The 22,409-nt window shown below is 42.5% G+C and overlaps 2 protein-coding genes across 10 annotated transcripts in view; one reads left to right on the forward strand and one right to left on the reverse strand.

Annotated features, from left to right (window-relative positions):
• Positions 1-11,764, reverse strand: part of LOC135512583 (FYVE and coiled-coil domain-containing protein 1-like) — a 58,559-nt gene extending 46,795 nt beyond the window's left edge. For 4 of the 9 annotated variants that reach the window (XR_010451432.1, XM_064934759.1, XM_064934760.1 and 1 more), the window contains exon 1: positions 11,677-11,764. The gene's annotated coding sequence lies outside the window, so the exon portion shown is untranslated. Of the gene's footprint in view, positions 1-1,887; positions 1,990-2,077; positions 2,185-7,750; positions 7,819-11,676 lie in introns of all 9 variants that reach the window. The other 5 variants (XM_064934757.1, XM_064934754.1, XM_064934752.1 and 2 more) reach the window with 3 other exon arrangements.
• A 3,029-nt stretch (positions 11,765-14,793) lies between these two features.
• Positions 14,794-16,558, forward strand: LOC135512585 (chemokine XC receptor 1-like). The gene is made up of 2 exons (XM_064934761.1): positions 14,794-14,868; positions 15,167-16,558. The coding sequence occupies exon 2, from the start codon at positions 15,181-15,183 to the stop codon at positions 16,192-16,194; it is 1,014 nt and encodes a 337-aa protein (XP_064790833.1). The 5' UTR covers positions 14,794-14,868; positions 15,167-15,180; the 3' UTR covers positions 16,195-16,558.
• The last annotated feature ends 5,851 nt before the right edge of the window (positions 16,559-22,409 follow it).

Below are 22,409 nucleotides of genomic sequence, written 5' to 3' on the forward strand. Positions count from 1 at the left end.
CATATCATTGTAAGATTGACCATAAGAGACTACATTTGCCAGGTGTCCGCCCGGTGTCCTCCGTCGAAATTGGTGCGTCATCTTCAACTGCACGTCTTTTTCCAAGCGATTCACCGGAGAAAGGAGACTACCATGAACGATATATCAATGAAGAGATATGTGAAAAACACATTGAGGATTGATTCTAAACAGCGTTTGCCGTGTTTCAGTCGATATTATGGAGTTAATTTTGAAAACAGTTCGCCGTTTTGATGACTGAATTTTCTGGGTTTTTTGGTACCCAAACGTGATGTACAAAACGGAGCGATTTCTCCTACACAAAGAATCTTTCAGGAAAAACTGAACATTTGCTATGTAACTGAGAGTCTCCTCATTGAAAACATCTGAAGTTCTTCAAAGGTAAATGATTTTATTTGAATGATTTTCTTGTTTTTGTGAAAATGTTGCTGGCTGAATTCTAGGCTTATAGCTATGCTAGCTATCAACACTCTTACACAAATGCTTGTTTAGCTATGGTTGAAAAGCATATTTTGAAAATCTGAGATGACAGTGTTGTTAACAAAAGTCTAAGCTTGAGAGCAAATATATTTATTTCATTTCATTTGCGATTTTCATGAATAGTTAACGTTGCGTTATGCTAATGAGCTTTTGAGGCTATAAATAGAATCTCGGATCCGGGATTGCTCGACGCAAGAAGTTAAAAAAAAACATATTTCTTAGTTTACTTATTTTGTACATAATGTTGCTGCTACCGTCTCTTATGACCGAAAATAACTTTTGGACATCAGAACAGCATTACTCACCACGAACTGTCAGAAGCTTTTTTGTCCTTTATTAAAGAGTCCAACGTGAAGGACATACTGCTTTCTCGGGAACAGGCCCAAATCCACATCATTTGGGTGAGGAGAAGACAGAGAAAATGAGGACGGAGGTCTGGCTGCCTTCGGAGAATTCGTAGGTGATCGAATAAACCCCCACTGCCTTCCGTTTTACTAGCTAACGTGTAATCATTGGAAAATAAAATCAACAACCTACGAGGAAGGCTAAACTACCAATGGGACAATAAAAACTGTAATATCCGCTGTAATATCACAGAATCGTGGCTGAATAACGAAATTATCAACATACAGCTGGCTGTTTATACACTGTATCGGCTGAATAGAACAGCGGCGTCTGGTAAGACAAGGGGTGACGGACTATGTATGTTTGTTAACAACAGCTGGTGCACGATATCTAAGGAAGTCTCAAGGTTTTGCTGGCCTGAGGTAGAATATCTCATGATAAGCTGTAGACGACACTAACTACCTAGAGAGTTTAACATCTTTATTTTTTGTAGTTGTCTGCATACCACCACAGACCGATGCTGGAACTAGGACCGCAATTAATGAGCTGTATTCCGCCATAAGCAAACAGGAAAATGCTCATCCAGAGGCGTCAGATGAAGCAGATGCTAAGCTGCAGGACTGTGTTGCTAGCACAGACTGGAATATGTTCCGGGATTCTTCCGATGGCATTGAGGAAAACAACACATCAGTCATTGGCTTCATCAAAAAGTGCACCGATCACGTTGTCCCCACAGTGACCGTACGCACATACCCCAACCAGAAGCCATGGATTACAGGCAACATCTGCACTGAGCTAAAGGCTAAAGCTACCGCTTTCAAGGAGCGGGACTTTAACCCAGAAGCTTATAAGAAATCCCGCTATGCCCTCCGATGAACCATCAAAAAGGCAAAGCGTCAATTCAGGACTATGATCGAATCATACTACACCAGCTCCGACCTAGAACCCTGCAGTCAGGTATTGGTGATGTATAACAAGAGTACTCTGACGCCACAGGGGAAGTGTACACTTAAAGTGATCAATCCACGCAATAAGAAAACTTACCAAGTTGAGTTTATCGTAGTCAACAGGAATGCGCGCAGGTCCATTCTAGGCAGTAAGGCTATCCAGGCAATGGAGTTGATTACTGTGCAGCACCACAACATCCTGGCCATCGAGAAAACAACAGGGTTCTGGACTAAAGAGCACGTAAAACAGGAGTATGTTTATGTATTCCAGGGAGACGGATACTTACCCAGCAAACTGTAGCTGGAAGTGGATGAGTGAGCGGAGCCTGTCCAGCTGCCAAAGAGAAGAGTGCCAGTAGCACTATATAAAGCACTCAGAGAGGAGCTCGATTATCTAGAGAAAAGAAGGAAGATAGATAAAAGCAGTTGAAAAATAAGCACAGATTGGATTGGCAGCCTGATCGTGGTACAGAAACCATCCGGAAAACTACGTGTGTACTGATCCAAAACCTCTCAACAAGGCGCTCAAGAGGAACCATTACCCACTTTCCACTATTGAAGAAGAGCTGCCAAATCTGAACAGAACACATGTGTTCTCTGTTTTGTGATGTAAAAAAAAAATATTTTTGCATGTGTATCTGGAGGAGGAATCCAGCTAAGTGGCTGCGGATGCCAATGGGAATCAGTCCAGATCACAAGGAGGAGACAATGATGAAGCAGCAACTCCGGACCAAGACAAGAAACTGAGAATGCTCCTGGACAGATACAGGAAGCTCTATGCCAAGCTGAATCTGGAGAAGCTGCAGCTCAGGCTGAAGGTTGTGCCCTACATTGGCCACCTGCTAACATCAGAGGGGTTGAAAGTGGACCCAGGAAAAGTGACAGCCATCAAACAGATGCCTAAGGCCTACAGATGTGCAGGGGGTGCAGTGCTTCCTGGGCATGGTAAACTACCTAGCCAAGTTCTACAAGCCACGGCCATGGAGCTCTGCGAGCCACTGCGAAAGCTAACAAACAAGGACACACTGTGGGAGTGGTCAGAGACTTGAGCTGGCTTTTAATAAAATCAGGAATACCATTGTATGAGCTGAAATACTACAACCCAACAGAGCAGCTTGTACTGCAACGTGATGCTTCAGAAAGGGGGTTAGGAGCAGCCTTGATGCAGGGAGGACGACCAATAGCATACGCCAGCAGAGGTGTTTGGCATGGAGAGGTTCCACCAATTCACAAATTGGACAAACTGTGGAAGTGCAAGTCAGAACACAAGTCTCTAGAGAGTATCATGACAAAGGCTCTCCTCAGTACACAAAAAAAGACTACAACGCATGCTCATGAGACTCCAAAACTACGAGGTCAGTCTCCAATACATTCCTGGAAACCATGTGGTGCTGGCCAACCTAACAGTACAAGAAAACAGAGGTCCTGTGGGAGGTAGAAGTGGAATCAATCAATATGATACAGTACCTGCCTGTGTCAAGCAAGAGACTAAAGGCCATCCAGAGAGCCACTGAGCTGGACCGGGAGCTCCAGACACTGAAAAATGTGATCCAGAAATGGTGGCATGAAGTGAAAGAACATGTACTCTTGGAAGTAGCCATGTATTTTCACAACAGAAATGAGTGGAGTGTGCAAAATGTAGTTATCTTCAGAGGTGAGCGAGTCGTTGTGCATGCTGCCCTCAGGTCAGAGAAAATGCAGAGAATCCCATTCCTCACACATAGGAATCGAGATATGCCTATGAAGAGCCCACGAGTGTGTCTACTGGCCGGGCATGAATGCACAGCTGAGAACATAGACGGAACAATGTAGCACCTGCACTGCATGGGGTGTGAAGCAGCAGAAAGAGACGCTGAGCCCACACGAAGCACCCAAGTATCCCTGGGAGAAACGACCTGTTCCAGTTCAACGACAGAGACTATATGGTCACAGTTGATCATCTCTCAAACTTCTAGGAAGTTGACCATTTGGAGAACACACATTCATTCGAAAACTGAAGACACACTTTGCACGCTATGGGATACCTGACATCCTTTACTGCGACAATGGCCCCCCCAGTACTCGTCAAAAGAGTTCTGAAGTTTCAGCAAGGCTTGGGACTTTAAAACACACAAAACATTGTCTACAGTGGTTCCCAAACATTTTATAGTCCCGTACCCCTTCAAACATTCAACCTCCATCTACATACCCCCTCTTGCACCAGGGTCAGAGCATTCTCAAATGTTGTTTTTGCCATCATTGTAAGCCTGCCACACACACACACGATACGATACATTTATTAAATATAAGAATGAGTGTGAGGTGTCACAACCAGGCTCGTGGGAAGTGACAAAGAGCTCTTATAGGACCAGCGCACAAATAATAATAATCAATCATTTTGCTCTTTATTTAGCCATCTTATATATAAAACCTTATTTGTTCATCAAAAATTGTGAATAACTCACCACAGGTTCACGAGAAGGGTGTGCTTGAAAGGATGCAAATAACTCTGCAATGTTGAGTTGTATTGGAGAGAGTCTCAGTCTTAAATAATTTTAAAATCATTTCGAAGAGACTATCTTGTTCAGATATTGATAAGTGGGCTGGAGGAAGGGCATGAAAGGGATAACGAATCCAGTTGTTTGTGTCGTCCGTTTCGGGAAAGTACCTGCGTAATTGCGCACCCAGGTCACTCAGGTGCTTCGCTATATCACATTTGACATTGTCTGTAAGCTTGAGTTAATTTGCACACAAATAAATCATACAATGATGGAAAGACCTGTGTGTTGTCCTTGTTAATGCAGACAGAGAAGAGCTCCAACTTCTTAATCATAGCCTCAATTTTGTCCCGCACATTGAATATAGTTGCAGAGTCCCAGTAATCCTAGGTTCAGATAATTCAGGTGAGAAAAAACATCACCCAGATAGGCCAGTCGTGTGAGAAACAAGTCGTCATGCAAGCAGTCAGCAAATTAAAATCATGGTCAGTAAAAGAAGACTAAGCTCGTCGCTGAATAAAAAATAAAAAACATGTCAATACTTTGTCCCTTGATAACCAGCGCACTTCTGTATGTTGTAAAAGCATTACATGGTCACTGCCCAAATGCAGAAAATAAACAAGAATTCAGGGGCCTTGCTTTAACCTCTTGAAACTCTAGGGGCGCTATATCATTTTTGGATAAAAAGACGTGCCCGTTTTAAGCGCAATATTTTGTCACAAAAAGATGCTCGACTATGCATATAATTGGTAGCTTTGGAAAGAAAACACTCTGACGTTTCCAGAACTGCAAAGATATTTTCTGTGCGTGCCCTAGAACGTGAGCTTCAGGCAAAACCAAGATGTGACGGCATCCAGGAAATGAGCAGGATTTTTGAGGCTGTTTTCCATTGTCTCCTTATATGGCTGTGAATGCGAGAGGAGTAAGTCTGCCCTTTCTGTCGTTTCCCCAAGGTGTCTGCAGCATTGTGACGTATTTGTAGGCATATCATTGGAAGATTGACCATAAGAGACCACATTTACCAGGTGTCCGCCCGGTGTCCTGCGCCGAAATTGGTGCGCAAAAGTCAGCTGCAAGTATTTTTCCACAGAATTCAGAGAAGAATGCAGGCTTCCACGAACGATATATCAATGAAGAGATATGTGAAAAAACACCTTGAGGATTGATTCCAAACAACGTTTGCCATGTTTCGGTCGATATTATGGAGTTAATTCGGAAAAAGTTTGACGTTGTAGGTGACTGAATTTTCGGTTCGTTTCGGTAGCCAAATGTGATGTACAAAACGGAGCGATTTCTCCTACACACAGACGCTTTCAGGAAAAACTGCGCATTTGCTATGTAACTGAGAGTCTCCTCATTGAAAACATCCGAAGCTCTTCAAAGGTAAATGATTTTATTTATTTGGTTATCTGGTTTTTGTGAAAATGTTGCGTGCTAAATGCTACTCAAAATGCTACTCATACTCTTACACAAATTAGTCAATTGCTATGGTTCAAAAGCATATTTTGAAAATCTGAGATGACAGTGTTGTTAAGAAAAGGCTAAGCTTGAAAGTAGGCGCATTATTTTCATTTTATTTGCGATTTTCAGAAATCGTTAACGTTGCGTTATACTAATGAGCATGAGGCTTTAGTCACGATCCCGGATCCGGGATGGGGAGTTTCAAGAGGTTTTAACAAAATTAACCATTTTCACTGTAGTGTCCAAAACGTCTTTCAAGCGGTCAGGCATTCCCTTGGCAGCAAGAGCCTCTCCGTGGATGCTGCAATGTACCCAAGTGGCGTCGAGAGCAACTGTTTGCACGTTCCTTACCACTCCACTATGTCTCCCTGTCATGGCTTTTGCGCCATCAGTACAGACACCAATACATCTTGACCACCAAAGTCCATTTGATGTCACAAAGCTGTCCAGTACTTTAAAAAGATCCTCTCCTGTTGTCCTGGTTTCTAGAAGATGATGTCTTCCTTAATTGACCCCCCATAAACGTAACAGACATATACCAGGAGCTGTGCCAGGCCCGCCATATCGGTTGACCAACCCAGCTGTAACGCATATAATTGATTGGCTTGTATGCGAAGCAGTCATTGTTTCAAAACATCTCCTGCCATGTCACTGATGCGTCGTGAAACAGTGTTGTTTGATGAAGACATTGTCTGTATAGTTTTTTGGGGCCTTTTCCCCCAGCATTGTACCAGCCATATCCGCAGCAGCAGGAACAATTAAGTCCTCCATAATAGTATGGGGCTTGCTTGCCTGTCCAAGCCACTCTGTAGCTCACCATATAAGACCCTTCTAGCCCCTTCTTATTAATGATATCTGTTGCATTTATACATGTCTTACGACTCAAAAGTAATTAATTCTCGCTGAAAAAAACTCCTGTGGCTTATTTTTCAAATTGGCATGTTTAATTTCTAAATGTCTGCGCAAGAGTGAGGGTTTCATTGAGTTGTACTGTTGCACATACAACACACTGTGGCCGAGGAAAGGCACTACTCCCAATATAAGTGAACCCCAAATCAATGTAGTTCTCATCATATTTGTACCTCTTCCATGGTCCAACATCCACGTCTGTTGTTCGGTGCTTTCGGGTAAGGGGGCAGTAGCATCAGATTCACAACTGTCAGTGTCCATGCTAGCTGGGCTAACAAATGTAGAATTCCTGATGCCAGCATTGGATGTGCTCGTGGAAGCAGAACAACTGTGCAGGTGTAGTGCTGCTGGTAGTCGTACTACCAGTAAAGCTGGTATGTGTCTCTATGGACGCGGGCCTTACTTTTCTTAACCATTTATCCATGTTTGAGCAAATGGAATGAGCAGCAGCTACGTTTAGCTACATACGGACCGTTAGTGGAATTCCCGCAAGAGAGTAGAGGTTAATATGATTGGATGTTCATTATTTGACTAGGCTACCTGTATGACATTGTGTTGTTATTTCGCTGAACACTAGATGGTTTAATGTTTGGCAGTGAAACGAGGCTACTCAGGCGAGAAAAAAACATCACCTAAATGTGTAAACCCTGTTGGAAAATCTAAATGGGCTGTTCGGAAAATGTGAATCACATTTTTATTTGGCGTACTCCCGACGGCATTCGCGTACCTCAGTTTTGGAATAGCCGGTATACAGGATACCCGCAAATTAAATGGGAATGTGGAAAACAGCGAAAAGACTAATGGCAAAAGCAAAGAGAGTAGGTGCTGACCCATACCTGGATCACAGAAATACCTTGTCACAAGGAACAGACAGCAGCCCTGCAATGGAGCTCATGGGATGATGTACAAAGACACTACTGCTAATGAGTAAAAATCTGAACGGTGATGACAAGCTGTCAGCAGGAGAAGTTCAAAGGCAGACAGCAGAGACAGGAAAAGTACTATGACACCTCTGCTAAGGATCAAACAGAGCTGCCAATGAGATGACAGGGTGAGAGTTCAGCCACTCAACAGGACAGAAACAGAGGTGGCAGAGGGCCACAGTAGTCAGACCTTTGGAGCAAAGGTCCAACGAGGTGAAGGCAAAACAGGGACAAGTCTTCGGGAAGAACAGGAGACACCTGAGGAAGAGCAGAGAAATAGAGGAGGATCTCCCCACTGTTGAAAAGCCTGGCACAGAGCCAGTAAACAGAGCACCTACTGACGCCCAGGAGTGGACGCTGCAACTCAACAAGAATTTCCAAACATCGCAGGTCAAGCACCTCCTGATGTAAGCAGCACTCCCCACACAAGGTCTGGTTGGGACATCCGAAGACCTAAATACCTGAAAGACTTTGTGTGAATGTACATTTAAAAAAAAAAAGAATAACGTCAATGGAAAGGCAGACATTAAACATTCAGTTCACATTGAAGTTTATTGCAGACTTGGACTACAAGCCAAGTTAGGTGGAGTCTGCCTTTGTGGGTTAAAATGATGTCACACATGAAACGGAAACTAACTGCTTCTTACCGTCTTCATGTACTGGATGTGCTTGTTAACAACATGCAAAGTACAGTTTTCTTAACTATATACACTACCGTTCAAAATCAGCCGTTTCCAGCTACAATAGACATTCACAACATTAACAATGACTACATTGTATTTATCAATTTGATGTTATTTTAATGGAATTTGTTTTTGCTTTTCTTTCAAAAACAAGGACATTTCTGAGTGACCCCAAAGTTTTGAACGGTAGTGTATATAGTTAATCTTTTTCTTTGCCACTCTGCCGAGAAGGCCAGCATCCCGGGGGTCGCCTCTTCACTGTTGACGTTGAGTCTGTTGTTTTGCAGGTACTATTTAATGAAGCTGCCAGTTGAGGACTTGTCTGTTTCTCAAACTAAACACTAATCTACTTGTCCTCTTGCTCAGTTGTGCACAGGGGCCACCCACTTCTCTTTCTATTGTGGTTAGAGACAGTTTGTGCTCTTCTGTTACGGGAGTACACAGCGTTGTACGAGATCTTCAGTTTCTTGCATGGAATAGCCTTCATTTCTCAGAACAAGACTAGACAAGACTCAGAACAAGACTGAAGAAAGTTTTGTTTCTGGCCCTTTTGAGCCTCTAATTGAATCCACAAATGTTGATGCTTCAGATACTTAACTAGTCTAAAGAAGGACAGTTTTATTGCTTCTTTAATCAGAACAACAGTTTTCAGCCATGCTAACATAATTGCAAAAAGGTTTTCTAATGATCAATTAGCCTTTAAAAATTGATTAGCTAACACAACGTGCAATTGGAACACAGGAGTGATGGTTGCTGATAATGTGCCTATGTAGATATTTCATTAAAAATCAGCCGTTTCCAGCTACAAGTGTCATTTACAACATTAACAATGTCTATCCTGTATTTCTGATCAATTTGATGTTATTTTTGACAATGAATGTGCTTTTCTCTCAAAAACAAGGACATTTCTAAGTGACCCCAAACTTTTGAACGGTAGTGTATTTCTTTGTCTGTCGTGACTACAACACAAAGCATATTGATACAGCCTCCATCATTCTTCAATATAAGAAGTTTGGAACCACCAAGACTCTTCCTAGAACTGGCCGACCAGCCAAACTGAGCAATCGGGAGAGAAGCGCCTTGATCAGGGAGGTGACCAATAGTCACTCTGACAGAGCTCCAGAGTTCCTCTGTAGAGATGGGACGACCTTCCAGAAGGACAACCATCTCTGCAGCACTACACCAATCAGGCATTTAAGGTAGAGTGGCCAGATTGAAGCCACTCCTCAGTAAAAGGCACATAACAGCCTGCTTGGAGTTTGCCAAAAGACACGTAAAGGACTCTCAGACCATGAGAAACAAGATTCTCTGGTCTGATGAAACCAAGATTTGAACTCTTTGGCCTGAATGCCAAGGAAACCTGGCACGATCCCTACAGTGAAGCGCGGTGATGACAGCTTCATGCTGTGGGGGTGTTTTTCAGCGGCAGGGACTGGGAGATCGAGGGAAAGATGAACGGAGCAAAGTACAGAGAGATCCTTAATGAAAACCTGCTCCAGAGCGCTCAGGACCTCAGACAGGGGCGAAGGTTCACCTTCCAACAGGACAACAACCCTAAGCACACACCCAAGACAACACAAAAGTGGCTTTGGGACAAGTCTCTGAATGTCCTTGAGTGGGCCAGCCGGAGCCCAGACTTGAACCCAATCGAACATCTCTGGCGAAACCTGAAAAAGCTGTGCAGCGATGCTCCCCATCTGCAGAGAAAAATGGGAGAAACTCCCCCAAATACAGATGTGCTAAACTTGTAGCGGCAGGTAGCCTAGTGGTTAGAGAGTCGGGCCAGTAACTGAAAGGTTGCTAGATTGAATCCCTGAGCTGACAAGATTTTTAAAAACTGTTGTTCTGCCCCTGAACAAGGCAGTTAACCCACTGTTCCTAGGCCATCATTGTAAATAAGAATTTGTTCTTAAACTGACTTGCCTAGTTAAATATAAAATAGATAAAAATACCCAAGAAGACCCAAGGCTGTAATCACTACTAAAGGAGCTTCAACAAAGTACTAAGCAAAAGGATCTGAACACTCATGTAAATGTCATAACGTTTTTGATTTTTAATACATTTGCAAAATGTTCTATAAACCTGCTTTTGTGTGTTTACACATACACATGCAAGCACATGCACACACACAGACTTGTGCACATGATTTTGCATGGGTGTATGCATTTAGGATTGCATGGGTGTATGCATTTAGGATAGCATGGATGAGTGTAATAGACTACATGTTATTTGATGTAGTATCTAAGTTGTAGGCTGTTTAGAGTGCATACATGAGGCGTTGTGTGTAAGTATGTAAAGAAATGAAACGAGTACAAATAATTAAATAAGGAAACAAAAGAAAAGAAAAAAAACATAACACAATTAAACAAAACAGCCCGCAGTCTATCCCACCTCTTTCCTCTCAGCATTGGGCTCCATTTAATATGTATCACTGAAAAGTAGCCTACGCACTTCCACTGTTAGTCTACGCCTGTTGTTTACGAAGCATGTGACAAATAACATTTCATTTTATTTGAAGAGTTAAGGAGAGGGCGCAGGCCCCTGTCCGGTCTGGATCAAGTCACGAGCTAAACTGGTCGGCGACTGCGTAGCAAACTAGCGGTGCCAACAACACGAGTATGCCCAAGAAAGCCTATTTCAATTCCGATCGCCAGAACGTCCCAGAAATACTTCTGGGCTCTAAAATTAGTTTATTATGATCAAGTTCGATCCCCAGGGTGAAGTCTTTTGAAGTTCGCTACAAATCGAGATATTTTATTAAATAGTGATCCATTCTGACGACTGCATTTGTCTCACGCAGGACCACGTGCTAATCTAGCTACTATACAACGTATCAATAAAATACACTATGTTGACACATGCCCAGTCAGAGCAACAGTCAGAGCTGAGCCTTTGCCGAGGACAAGCGCTAATCTGAACTAGGAAACACGTCATTTCCATTTGATAAGTAGTTGAACGCAGCACAAATATAACAACATCCAGTTAGCAAGTCGGACATTTCAGTTTCCTAGTTCCGACTAGTAGGTGAACGCGGCATTTGTTTGTCTCGCACGCGCTACTGCAATCGATTGATCGTGTCTCTCGTGTTTGATGAGATTTCGTGTGTGAAATAACCTACTTTCAGTGATAAGTACATGTGTAAAGGTCTACTGAAAGCACAATGTTTTCGCCTTTCGGTGTTCCCCGTCCTTACGCAACAGTTTGCGATGGCCACAATTTTGTTTCAGCCATGAGGATAAAAATATGTTCCACTCAGAGAGGATACATTTAGCCTAATGTTGTTATCATCGATATCCAAAGTGACCGCGCGTGAGTGTAGTATGCTTGGTATGCATATAGCCCAATATCAGTTGTCATGAGAAGTGAAGTTGCATAAGACACATTGATATTCATATCAACAAATAGACATTGATTATTTAAGAGAGAAACGTACTTTAAACTTGGCGATCCATGAAAATCCAGAAAGTTACCATCCATACGCAACCGTGCTATGTGGGGCGGAAACAATAACTGGATTGACAAGTAGCTAAACCACTTACAATGCGAGAAACAGGACCAGGACCGAGGGTTCGTTATGTGGGCTATAGTTTGGTTGTAGAGTATTACAAGTTAAACAGTAAAATCATGTGACTACAGTAGGAATTCGACGGCTCAGTCACGAGAGGAAAGTGGCAGGGTTTACAGTCAATCACGGACGACAAAAGAAAAACCAGCCCAACGATGTCTTGCTCCCAGACAGACTAAATAACTTATTTGCTCGCTTTGAGGACAATACAGTGTCACTGACACAGCCCGCTAACAAAACCTGCTGGCTCTCCTTCACTGCAGCCAACATGAGTAAAACATTTAAACGTGTTAACCCTCACAAGGCTGCAGGCCCAGACTGTCTTGTTTTGCACACTTTGTACAAAATGTATGTTTACACATATGAATATTACACAGACGGCATCCTCTGCTGCCAGTATGTTGACTGCTGCCAACATACTGTCTCAACTCTAGCCACCTTAATAATGGAACAATTGATGTAATAAATGTATCACTAGCCACTTTAAACAATGCCACTTTATATGTTTACATACCCAACATTACTCATCTCATATGTATATACTGTACTCCATCTACTGCATCTTGCCTACACCCTGGACCCAAACTGTTACAGACCTATATCCATCCTGCCCTGCCTATCTAAGGTCTTCGAAAGCCAAGTCAACAAACAGGTCACTGACCATCTCGAATCCCACCGTACCTTCTCCGCTGTGCAATCTGGTTTCCGAGCCGGTCACGGGTGCACCTCAGCCACGCTCAAGGTACTAAACGATATCATAACCGCCATCGATAAACGACAGTACTGTGCAGCCGTCTTCATCGACCTTGCCAAGGCTTTCGACTCTGTCAATCACCATATTCTTATCGGCAGACTCAGTAGCCTCAGGTTTTCTGATGACTGCCGTGCCTGGTTCACCAACTACTTTGCAGACAGAGTTCACTGTGTCAAATCGGAGGGCATGCTGTCCGGTATGCATGCTGTCCGGTATGGGGGTGCCACAGGGTTCAATTCTCGGACCGACTCTTTTCTCTGTATATATCAATGATGTTGCTCTTGCTGCGGGCGATTCCCTGATCCACCTCTACGCAGACGACACCATTCTATATACTTCCGGCCCGTCCTTGGACACTGTGCTATCTAACCTCCAAACGAGCTTCAATGCCATACAACACTCCTTCCGCGGCCTCCAACTGCTCTTAAACGCTAGTAAAACCAAATGCATGCTTTTCAACCGTTCGCTGCCTGCACCCGCAAGCCTGACTAGCATCACCACCCTGGATGGTTCCGACCTTGAATATGTGGACATCTATAAGTACCTAGGTGTCTGGCTAGACTGTAAACTCTCCTTCCAGACTCATATCAAACATCTCCAATCGAAAATCAAATCTAGAGTCAACTTTCTATTCCGCAACAAAGACTCCTTCACTCATGCCGCCAAACTTACCCTAGTAAAACTGACTATCCTACCGATCCTCGACTTCGGCAATGTCATCTACAAAATAGCTTCCAACACTCTACTCAGCAAACTGGATGCATTTTATCACAGTGCCAACTGTTTTGTCTCTAAAGCACCTTATACCACCCACCACTGCGACCTGTATGCTCTAGTCGGCTGGCCCTCGCTACATATTTGTCGCCAGACCCACTGGCTCCAGGTCATCTACAAGTCCATGCTAGGTAAAGCTCCGCCTTTTCTCAGTTCACTGGTCACAGTGGCAACACCCACCCGTAGCACGCGCTCCACCAGGTGTATCTCACTGATCATCCCTAAAGCCAACACCTCATTTGGCCGCCTTTCGTTCCAGTTCTCTGCTGCCTGTGATTGGAATGAATTGCAAAAATCGCTGAAGTTGGAGACTTTTATCTCCCTCACCAACTTCAAACATCTGCTATCTGAGCAGCTAACCGATCGCTGCAGCTGTACATAGTCTATTGGTAAATAGCCCACCCATTTTTACCTCCCTCATCCCCATACTATTTTTATTTATTTACTTTTCTGCTCTTTTGCACACCAATATCTCTACCTGTACATGACCATCTGATCATTTATCACTCCAGTGTTAATCTGCAAAATTGTAATTATTCGCCTACCTCCTCATGCCTTTTGCACACAATGTATATAGACTCTCTTTTTTTCTACTGTGTTATTGACTTGTTAATTGTTTACTCCATGTGTAACTCTGTGTTGTCTGTTCACACTGCTATGCTTTATCTTGGCCAGGTCGCAGTTGCAAATGAGAACTTGTTCTCAACTAGCCTACCTGGTTAAATAAAGGTGAAATAAAAAAAATAAAAAAATGCCATTCGGCCATCACTCATTCATATATTTTTATGTACATATTCTTATTCATTCCTTTACACTTGTGTGTATAAGGTAGTTATTGTGAAATTGTTAGGTTAGATTACTTGTTAGATATTAATGCATGGTCAGAACTAGAAGCACAAGCATTTTGCTACACTCGCATTAACATCTGCTAACCATGTGTATGTGACAAATACATTTTGATTTGATTTGAATGTCTGGTTTATTTGTCAGGACTGTCCCACAGTCATATAGGCAGGATTTGTAAGAAAATAAATAAGCTTTAGTGAAGAAGAAGAAAATAAGAACAAGAAAGTGTTTTATGTAAAAAAAATATATATAAAAAAGGAAAGTTTGTTTTATAAAACATTAAAAGCAGATGATAGCCTATTTATACAATTGTAACATGCTACACGATACAGTACACATATTTCAACTAGATATTGTATTTGTACAGCTAGCCTACTGCACTTCTTTTGATGGCACAGTTACTTTATCGGTTGGTTGTAAACCTGATGAGTTAAACCATAGATAAAAAATATTTTTGTTTTTCATGTACTGCATGCCTACGTAGAATGGAAATACCCTCGGCAGTGCAATTATGACTGGAGGATATTTCATGTTTGCCCCAAAAAAGGTACACCGGAACAAACTAGGAGGAATAGAAACCTGATTATTTTGTTACCTTAGTGTCATCACACCTCAACGGTCCTCGTATCATTGTGCACATGGGAACGTGAGGCCATCAAGCTAAACTGAAAGAACAGACACAACAGGTAAGTTTGATCTTGTAAATAATTTATTGAGCCTAATTCTTCAAACTTGACTCTAGAGTTTTAGCCAAATCAAGATATAGATTAATACCAAAAGACTGTTGTTACATTTTAATTGTTTCAGTTTCAGATGTTTCCATGACTTCTTCCTCATTCATTTTTGTATACCTTTTTTTTAATTTCTGTAATTGTAGTTGTAGGCAAATTGTTAAGTCATATTGAGATTTGTGTTGCAGTTTTTTAAAGAGGGACACGCATGAAGAAGTCATTGATAATTATAATTAGCATTTTTCTTTTTCAGCTTCCAACCTGACCATGGGATATTACGAAACAAACATCACTTATGATGAGAACTATATAGATGAGGTCTGTAACAAGGAAGGTGTTGTCAAGTTTGGCTCCATCGCCACCCCTGCCTTCTTCTCTGTGGTGACCATCCTGAGTCTAGCGGGCAACATCCTGGTCCTGGCCATCCTGGCCAAGTACGAGAACCTCAAGTCTCTCACCAACATCTTCATTCTCAACTTGGCCCTATCTGACCTGGTGTTCACCTTTGGTCTGCCCTTCTGGGCAGCCTACCACATCTGGGGCTGGACCTTTGGCTGGTTCCTCTGCAAGGCTGTGACCTTTGTCTTCTACGCAGGCTTCTACAGCAGCGTTTTGTTCCTGACCATCATGACGATCCACCGCTACCTGGCCGTGGTGCATCCTCTGTCCGACTACGGCTCCCGGAGGGGCTGCTACGGGGTCACCGTATCTCTCATCATCTGGGCGATCAGTTTTGGTTTGGCCGTCCCCGCTTTGATTTTCAGCTCTGTCCAAGAGAATCCCCACGAGAGAAAAAAACATTTGCATTGTGAATACAGCGTTCCAATGTGGAGGAAAGTGAGCACATACCAACAGAACGTCTTCTTCTTGGCTGCTTTTGCAGTTGTGGGTTTCTGCTACGTAAGAATATTGGAGGCAATCTTCAAGTCAAGGTCACACATGAGGAATCGAACCGTGAAACTGATCTTCAGTATCGTGGCAGTATTTTTCCTTGGCTGGGCACCTTACAACATGGTTATATTTCTGAGGTTGTTGACCGACAACTCTGTAGCACCTTTCAACGATTGTGAGGTCAGCATGAAGCTCGACTATGGGTTCTACATGTGTCGACTCATTGCTTTCTCCCACTGCTGTCTCAACCCTGTCTTCTACGCATTTGTTGGGATCAAGTTCAGAAATCACTTGAAGGTTATTCTGCAGAGACTTTGCAGTCGCCGAAGCACCGTAGATTCACAACCGATGGGAGCGACTCATGTTCCCTCAAGGGGATCCATGTATTAGTCTGGCTCTTGAAGTTTCAGAGCACCATGGACTGAGCAGTCCAACCATGATCAATTGTAAAATGAACCTCTTTGCTTTTTCAATACATTTAGAATGTTACTTTTTAATATTTTATTTCCATTACTTATTATCATTGTCATTTTGTCTTGTTCTTTTCATTCTATTGTTAGTCCCACTATTGGTATTTTAACAAGGGTTAAAATACTTTGCCTGATGTATTTGTATAACGTATCAAAAGTACTTTTCAAATAGTTATCTGAACCATTTTTACAGTGTGTGTACTACAGTGGATATTAGGATAGATACAGAGGAGGACAAATTCCTAATTACGTCTTCAAATATGGGGATGTAGAGTAGATCAAGTGGTGTGGGGGAGGGGGGGGGGGCTTTTTCATCGCTTCAGCTAGGGTTCCACTGCCCTCTGCTGGGGAAAGAATCAATAAAAAGGTTTACAGCAGAGTCCTCAATTCTTTTCCCTATGAGGTTCAGAGCCTGCTGTTTTTTTGTTCTACCTGATCACTACATTGCACACATCTGGTGTCCCTGGTCTGAATCCCTGATTAGAGGTGAACAATACATAAATACAGGGGCTCTGGCTTCGACGTCCAGAGATGAGCTTGAGGGGTTCACAGCATCCGGGCCCATATTCATGAAGCGTCTCAGAATGCTTTTTAAATGTTATTTGTTTTTTATTTCACCTTTATTTAACTAGGAAAGTCAGTTAAGAACATTCTTATTTATAAAGATTGCCTACCCCGGCCAACGATGCTGACCCAGGTTCAGTTGACCCCCCCCCCCCATGTAATTATTCATTATGATCTAAAAGGTAAAACTGGTCCTGGATCAGCACTCCTCTACTATATGAATATACACCCTGATATACAGTATATACCAAGCCGGTCTCCCATCCAAATAGCCTACTAACTAAGTCCAGCGCTGCTTAGCCTCCGAGTCTAGAGATTGGGCGTGATCAGGGTGGTTGGACATAAGTGATGATAAGGGAGGAAGAGATGCCTCTTATGACTGTCATTATGCTTTTGGAGATGTGGGGAGAGAGACAAACTAGGAGTAGGAAAAGATAGTGAGAGATTAACATATGAACTTGGTCTAGAAGTCTTTAAAACAGGAGCACTAGTCCACTCTTTAAAAGTGTGTGTGTGGGTGTGTGTGTGGCAAGGGGGATAGGTAACCTAATGAAATCTAGGCTAGGTGTTGGGGTTGAGTTCAGGAGTTAGATTAAAGGGTTAAATAACCATCTGTCTTGTGTAACCATACCAAATGTAACATATCATACTAAATAGCTCATCTCAGATTTACATACATAATAATACGAAATGCTCTTAGAACAGGTTGCAACCACTGCTCAGAAACATTTAGCATGCAATAATGAAGCCCAAATCAAGCGTGGGCCAAATATTTTTGCTTGATCGCGTACAGGCAACTCCTAAAGCACGAGGAGGTTATGAAATATGATCAAGAGACTTGCATGATTTTAAAAATAGGATTGCTATTATTTTGTATGGGTATCATGATGAAGATACTCTCACAATGCATGACCCTAACGCCTGGTCCCTAACAAAGTGGAGTGAGGGTAGGAAAGAAATGAAACGTGGTTTTAAAAAAGCGTGGGCTTGGGCTCTGTTTCAAAATAATTTTTATGACAGGGGTTCCACACTTTCCCGCGACACAAATTGTGTGGGGAAAATATTGTATTTTATTCTGTTATATTCCATTATATTCTTACTACAAAATATGTGTGTTGACTGTGATCGGGGTAGGTGTGTCCGTTTAAAGAACAAAAATAATTAACGATTTAATTCACTTGGAAGTAACCTAATTCAACTCAAAATATGGCATTCTATTCTTTTGAATTTTTTTTTATTCCTCTTATGTTTCTTAGGACCTGCCTAAAATGAATTAATAATGGATTTATTTTTGATGGTGTATGTTCAATGAGTTTATTAAAATAGGCGTCCAACCACATCCGCACACCATTACTACCACTCATCACATGGGAGGCATAAAAGGCATGTGCGGGCAATAATGTGTTAAAAATGTGCCTGTTTGGGCCAAAACTTTTTTAAGGAAAAATATACATCAATCCTATGTGAATGCAGAATAGATATTTTCTTGTGATGACAGCAAATTACCAGCAGAGGATGTTAAAGCATAACATAAGAATTCACATCCATGGAACCTAGGTCAGGGTGTTTTAAACTGTCCATGTAGCCTATTTGAACTATTTCACAGCTAGCACACCTAATTCAACTTGTCAATTAATCATAAAGCCCTTGAATAGGTGAATCAAGTGAGCTAGTTCAGTAGCCTTGTAGTAAGTAGCCTTGCCTTGTACGAGCTGGAATGTCTCATAGGAGCAGATCTCCTGTTTCTGCAGCGTAAGGCAGCATGATGTACAAGTACACCCCCTGGACAGGAAGCGAGTCTGTCGCCGTGCCAAGCAGAGACGCATTGGGTCCCATTTGTACAGTCTTCGGTGTGACTCAGCCAGAGAAAAAACTCTCAGCCTAATATATAAATTATAATATATGCCATTTAGCGGATGCTTTTTTTCCAAAGAGAGTCGATTTATGCATGGGTCCATTTTTACAAAAGGGTGGTCCCAGGAATCAAACCCAATATCCTGGCGTTGCAAACTTGTCCAATTACCGTCCATGTATCATAAGCCAAGCATGCATAGCTTCTCCTTCTTAGAAAGAATGACACAGCCAAAAGCATCGCGCCCCTCCATCGTTGGCTGACTCAGCCAACCAACCACGAAGAAAAATGTGCGATGTCCAGAGAGTGCACGATCGAGAATGAACTGTAGAGCCAACTTGTTTTCCAACAGTATCATTTAAATAGCAACCGCTAGCCATGCTAACACTTCTAGGGAGAGAGAAGGTTTTCGTATCGTTACCCATGTTACCCTAATGTTTGAGTGTCCAGTTTTCCGTTTGTTTTTTTGGGAACATTCTATCTATGTTAGCCAAAAACTTCTGAGAACCTTTTCAGCATGCCGAGTAGAACTTATCTCGAACGTGATTACAATGTTCTCAGAATATACAACACTAATGTACTTGGCGCTTTTTATGGGACCTTGCAACAACATTCATGTGTCCAGTTTTCTGAGGGTTTGGAGAATATTCCACACACACACACACACACACACACACACACACACAGACCCTAGGGGTCCAAGGTTCATTGCATGGTAATGGTACAGTAACATTACAGTAACTCTAGCATTCATTTTCATAGGTAATAGAACTGTCAAAGTTGGTGAGATCTAAAGTATCATGCAATCTGCTAACATTACCAAGGTTAAGTTATTGCTCATTGTCGTAAATGCTATTCAGCTAGCTAAGTTTGTTAGCTATCTAGCTAACGTTTGCTAGCTATGTAAACAGCTTACAGTACAGCCATGCAAAAAAATTGGTTACGTTACAGTAACATTCACATTCATACCCCCAAGTGGGTATGGTAACTGACTGATTCTTAGTGAGGGACAGGATCCAAACATATAACAACATCCATGCAAACAGCCAAAAAAATCTCCATCTGGAAGTTCTAGGGCTCGATTCAATCTGACTATTTGAATCCAATGGAGGCTGCTGAGGGGAGGATGGCTCAGGATGGAACGGCGCTAATGGAAGGGCATCAAACACAAACTGTGTGTTTCATACCATTCCACTGATTCCGCGCCAGTCATCACCACAAGCCCGTCCTCCCCAATTAAAATGTCCCCCAACCTCCTGTGTCTGAATCAGTGTGCTATCATGGCAGCAGAGCCATAGTAGTTGAGGGAAAATAATGTGACAAAAAAATGTAATGTTGACAACAAGCTCAATACAATCCTCAGTGGTGGAGTCTGAACCGCTAACTCAGACGCAGGCGCTGGCGATGTTGTCGGTGCTGGACCAGTAGGTCCACTGGTAGAGACCTGCTTAAAAGGGAATAATATACAGAGACAGCACTACAGTATGGTAATTTCAGTAAAAGAGAGTACATGTTGTTTTAGCCTGTAAGCTTGATTTAATTGTACCTCCACGGGATGAAATCCACAGACATCTCTGAAGTCCCCGGAGCAGAGCTAGCATGGACCTGCATTGGTCAATTCTCTATATGTAACAATACATAAGGAAAGCCTGCGTTCGGAATTCCCCCCGCTGGTGACTTCCCCATCCCACAGCACTATCAAACAGCTCACCCCACTAACCATCCCCCACACCAGAAACCGGGAGTCAAGGGGTGATGCACTCTGGCTCTCTCTGGACCTTTCCTTAACCTGCTGTGATTGGTTGACAAGATCACAGCTTGGGACTTTGACCATGCATATACTCTCTTTGTTACAATATGCAATGACAATTTAATGGCCGTATATTATAATACAGTTGCTGTTCATTAGTAGTAACGAAATACATTTAATGACAGGTATTTCTAGTAACACGGTATGTTTTTCTAGATGAACACAAAGTTCAAATGTCATAGGCCTATGCATGTTTTGCCAATATCTCGGCATAATACATACTTTTGGAGAGGTCACACCACTTCTGCCTCAGAGCTGGCCTGTTGCCCGCATTGGAGGGCCAAACCCCTATGGTGGCAAATGTCCGCAAGCGGGACATCCACTCCCTTATGGGGCCTTTGGGGCTTATGGGGATTTTTAGACATCTGAAACCAACAGGCCAATTAAGGATAATGGCAAGTTAGTCAACTTTGGCTATTATCAGCTAGGCTATCATCATGGACTGACTGATTTGAATTCATAAACAAATACTTAGATATTAACTTAGGCTATATACTGTAGGTGACATAAGCATTGGCTAGACATGGGCCCCCAAGTGGCGCAGCGGCCTAAGGCACTGCATCTCAGTGCAATAGGCGTCACTATAGTACCTGGTTCGAATCCAGGCTGTATCACATCTGGCCGTGATTGGGAGTCCCATAGGGCGGTACACAATTGACCCAGCGTTGGGTGGAGTAGGCCGTCATTGTATAAGAATTTGTTCTTGACTGACTTGCCTAGTTAAATAAAGGTTCAATAGAAAATAAATGTTTATGACAAGGCAGAAGTTTGTCTCCTGGACATCAACGCATTAGCTGGCATAATTCTACCTAGCTAGTCAAAAGAAATTCAGTTGACACTAACTCTGATAGCTGCCTCCATTAAAAGTGAATGTTACTGTAACATTACCAAATTATATGCATGACTGTACTGTAAGCTGTTTACAAAGCTAGCCAAATAGTATTTACTACAATGAGCAATAACTTAACCTTGGTAATGTTAGCAGATTGCATGATATTTTAGATCTCACCAACTTTGACAGTTCTATTACCTATGAAAATGAATGCTAGAGTTACTGTAATGTTACTATACCATTACCATGCTAGCTTGCCAGGCAGTTGCTAAGCCAAACGTGTGTGTTAGATCTGTGTGGCTAAACTAAGCAAAAACTATTGATAATTTAGCAACAAGTAAGCGGTTGCTATTTTATTATACTGTTGGGAAACAAGTTGTTAATATCACCATTGCAGTATAATTCAGGTATTATAATTTTTTGATATATATATATATATATAGGTGAAGTAATGCGTCCTCGAAACATGACCCGCCTAACCTCGCTCTTTAACACCCACCAGCTTAACCCGGAAGCCAGCAGCACAAATGTGTTGGAGGAAACATCGCTCAACTGGCAACCTGGTCAGCCCGCAGGCACCCGGCCTGCCACAAGGAGTCACTAGAGCACAATGAAGCCCAGGTCTGTGGTAACACCTCTAGCACTGTGATCCAGTGCCTTAGACTGCTGCACCACTCAGGAGGCCCCTGAAACACTGGATATGGGTCAGAAACAGTAATTCTAGTTTAAAAATTGACTACAAACTGTAAATAGGATAATTTTGGTCATAAAGTAAGTCTTATCTAAAAGAGAGTTTGGAATATCAGTGTGTCACACTGAGTAAAATAATGTTGGGCTTGGATTACAATTATTTAATCAAATCATTCCCCCCTTTTCCAAGCTCCATGTACAAATCGGCCCTCCACCCACTTCCCTTCCCTTTATTGAATGGGGCTCATCACCCCCAACATGTTCAAAGGACAAGAGACTGAAAAGCCTCCACAGCCAAAGTTATATGGTTTGCACGCCCTGCTGACGGACCCAAGTATGCTGAATAGCTAGGTGGTTGGAGTTTGTCGGTCCCCAAGTCTGCACCAG

Source organism: Oncorhynchus masou, chromosome 24, assembly GCF_036934945.1.
Source record: "Oncorhynchus masou masou isolate Uvic2021 chromosome 24, UVic_Omas_1.1, whole genome shotgun sequence".
Classification (NCBI taxonomy): Eukaryota; Metazoa; Chordata; class Actinopteri; order Salmoniformes; family Salmonidae; genus Oncorhynchus; species Oncorhynchus masou.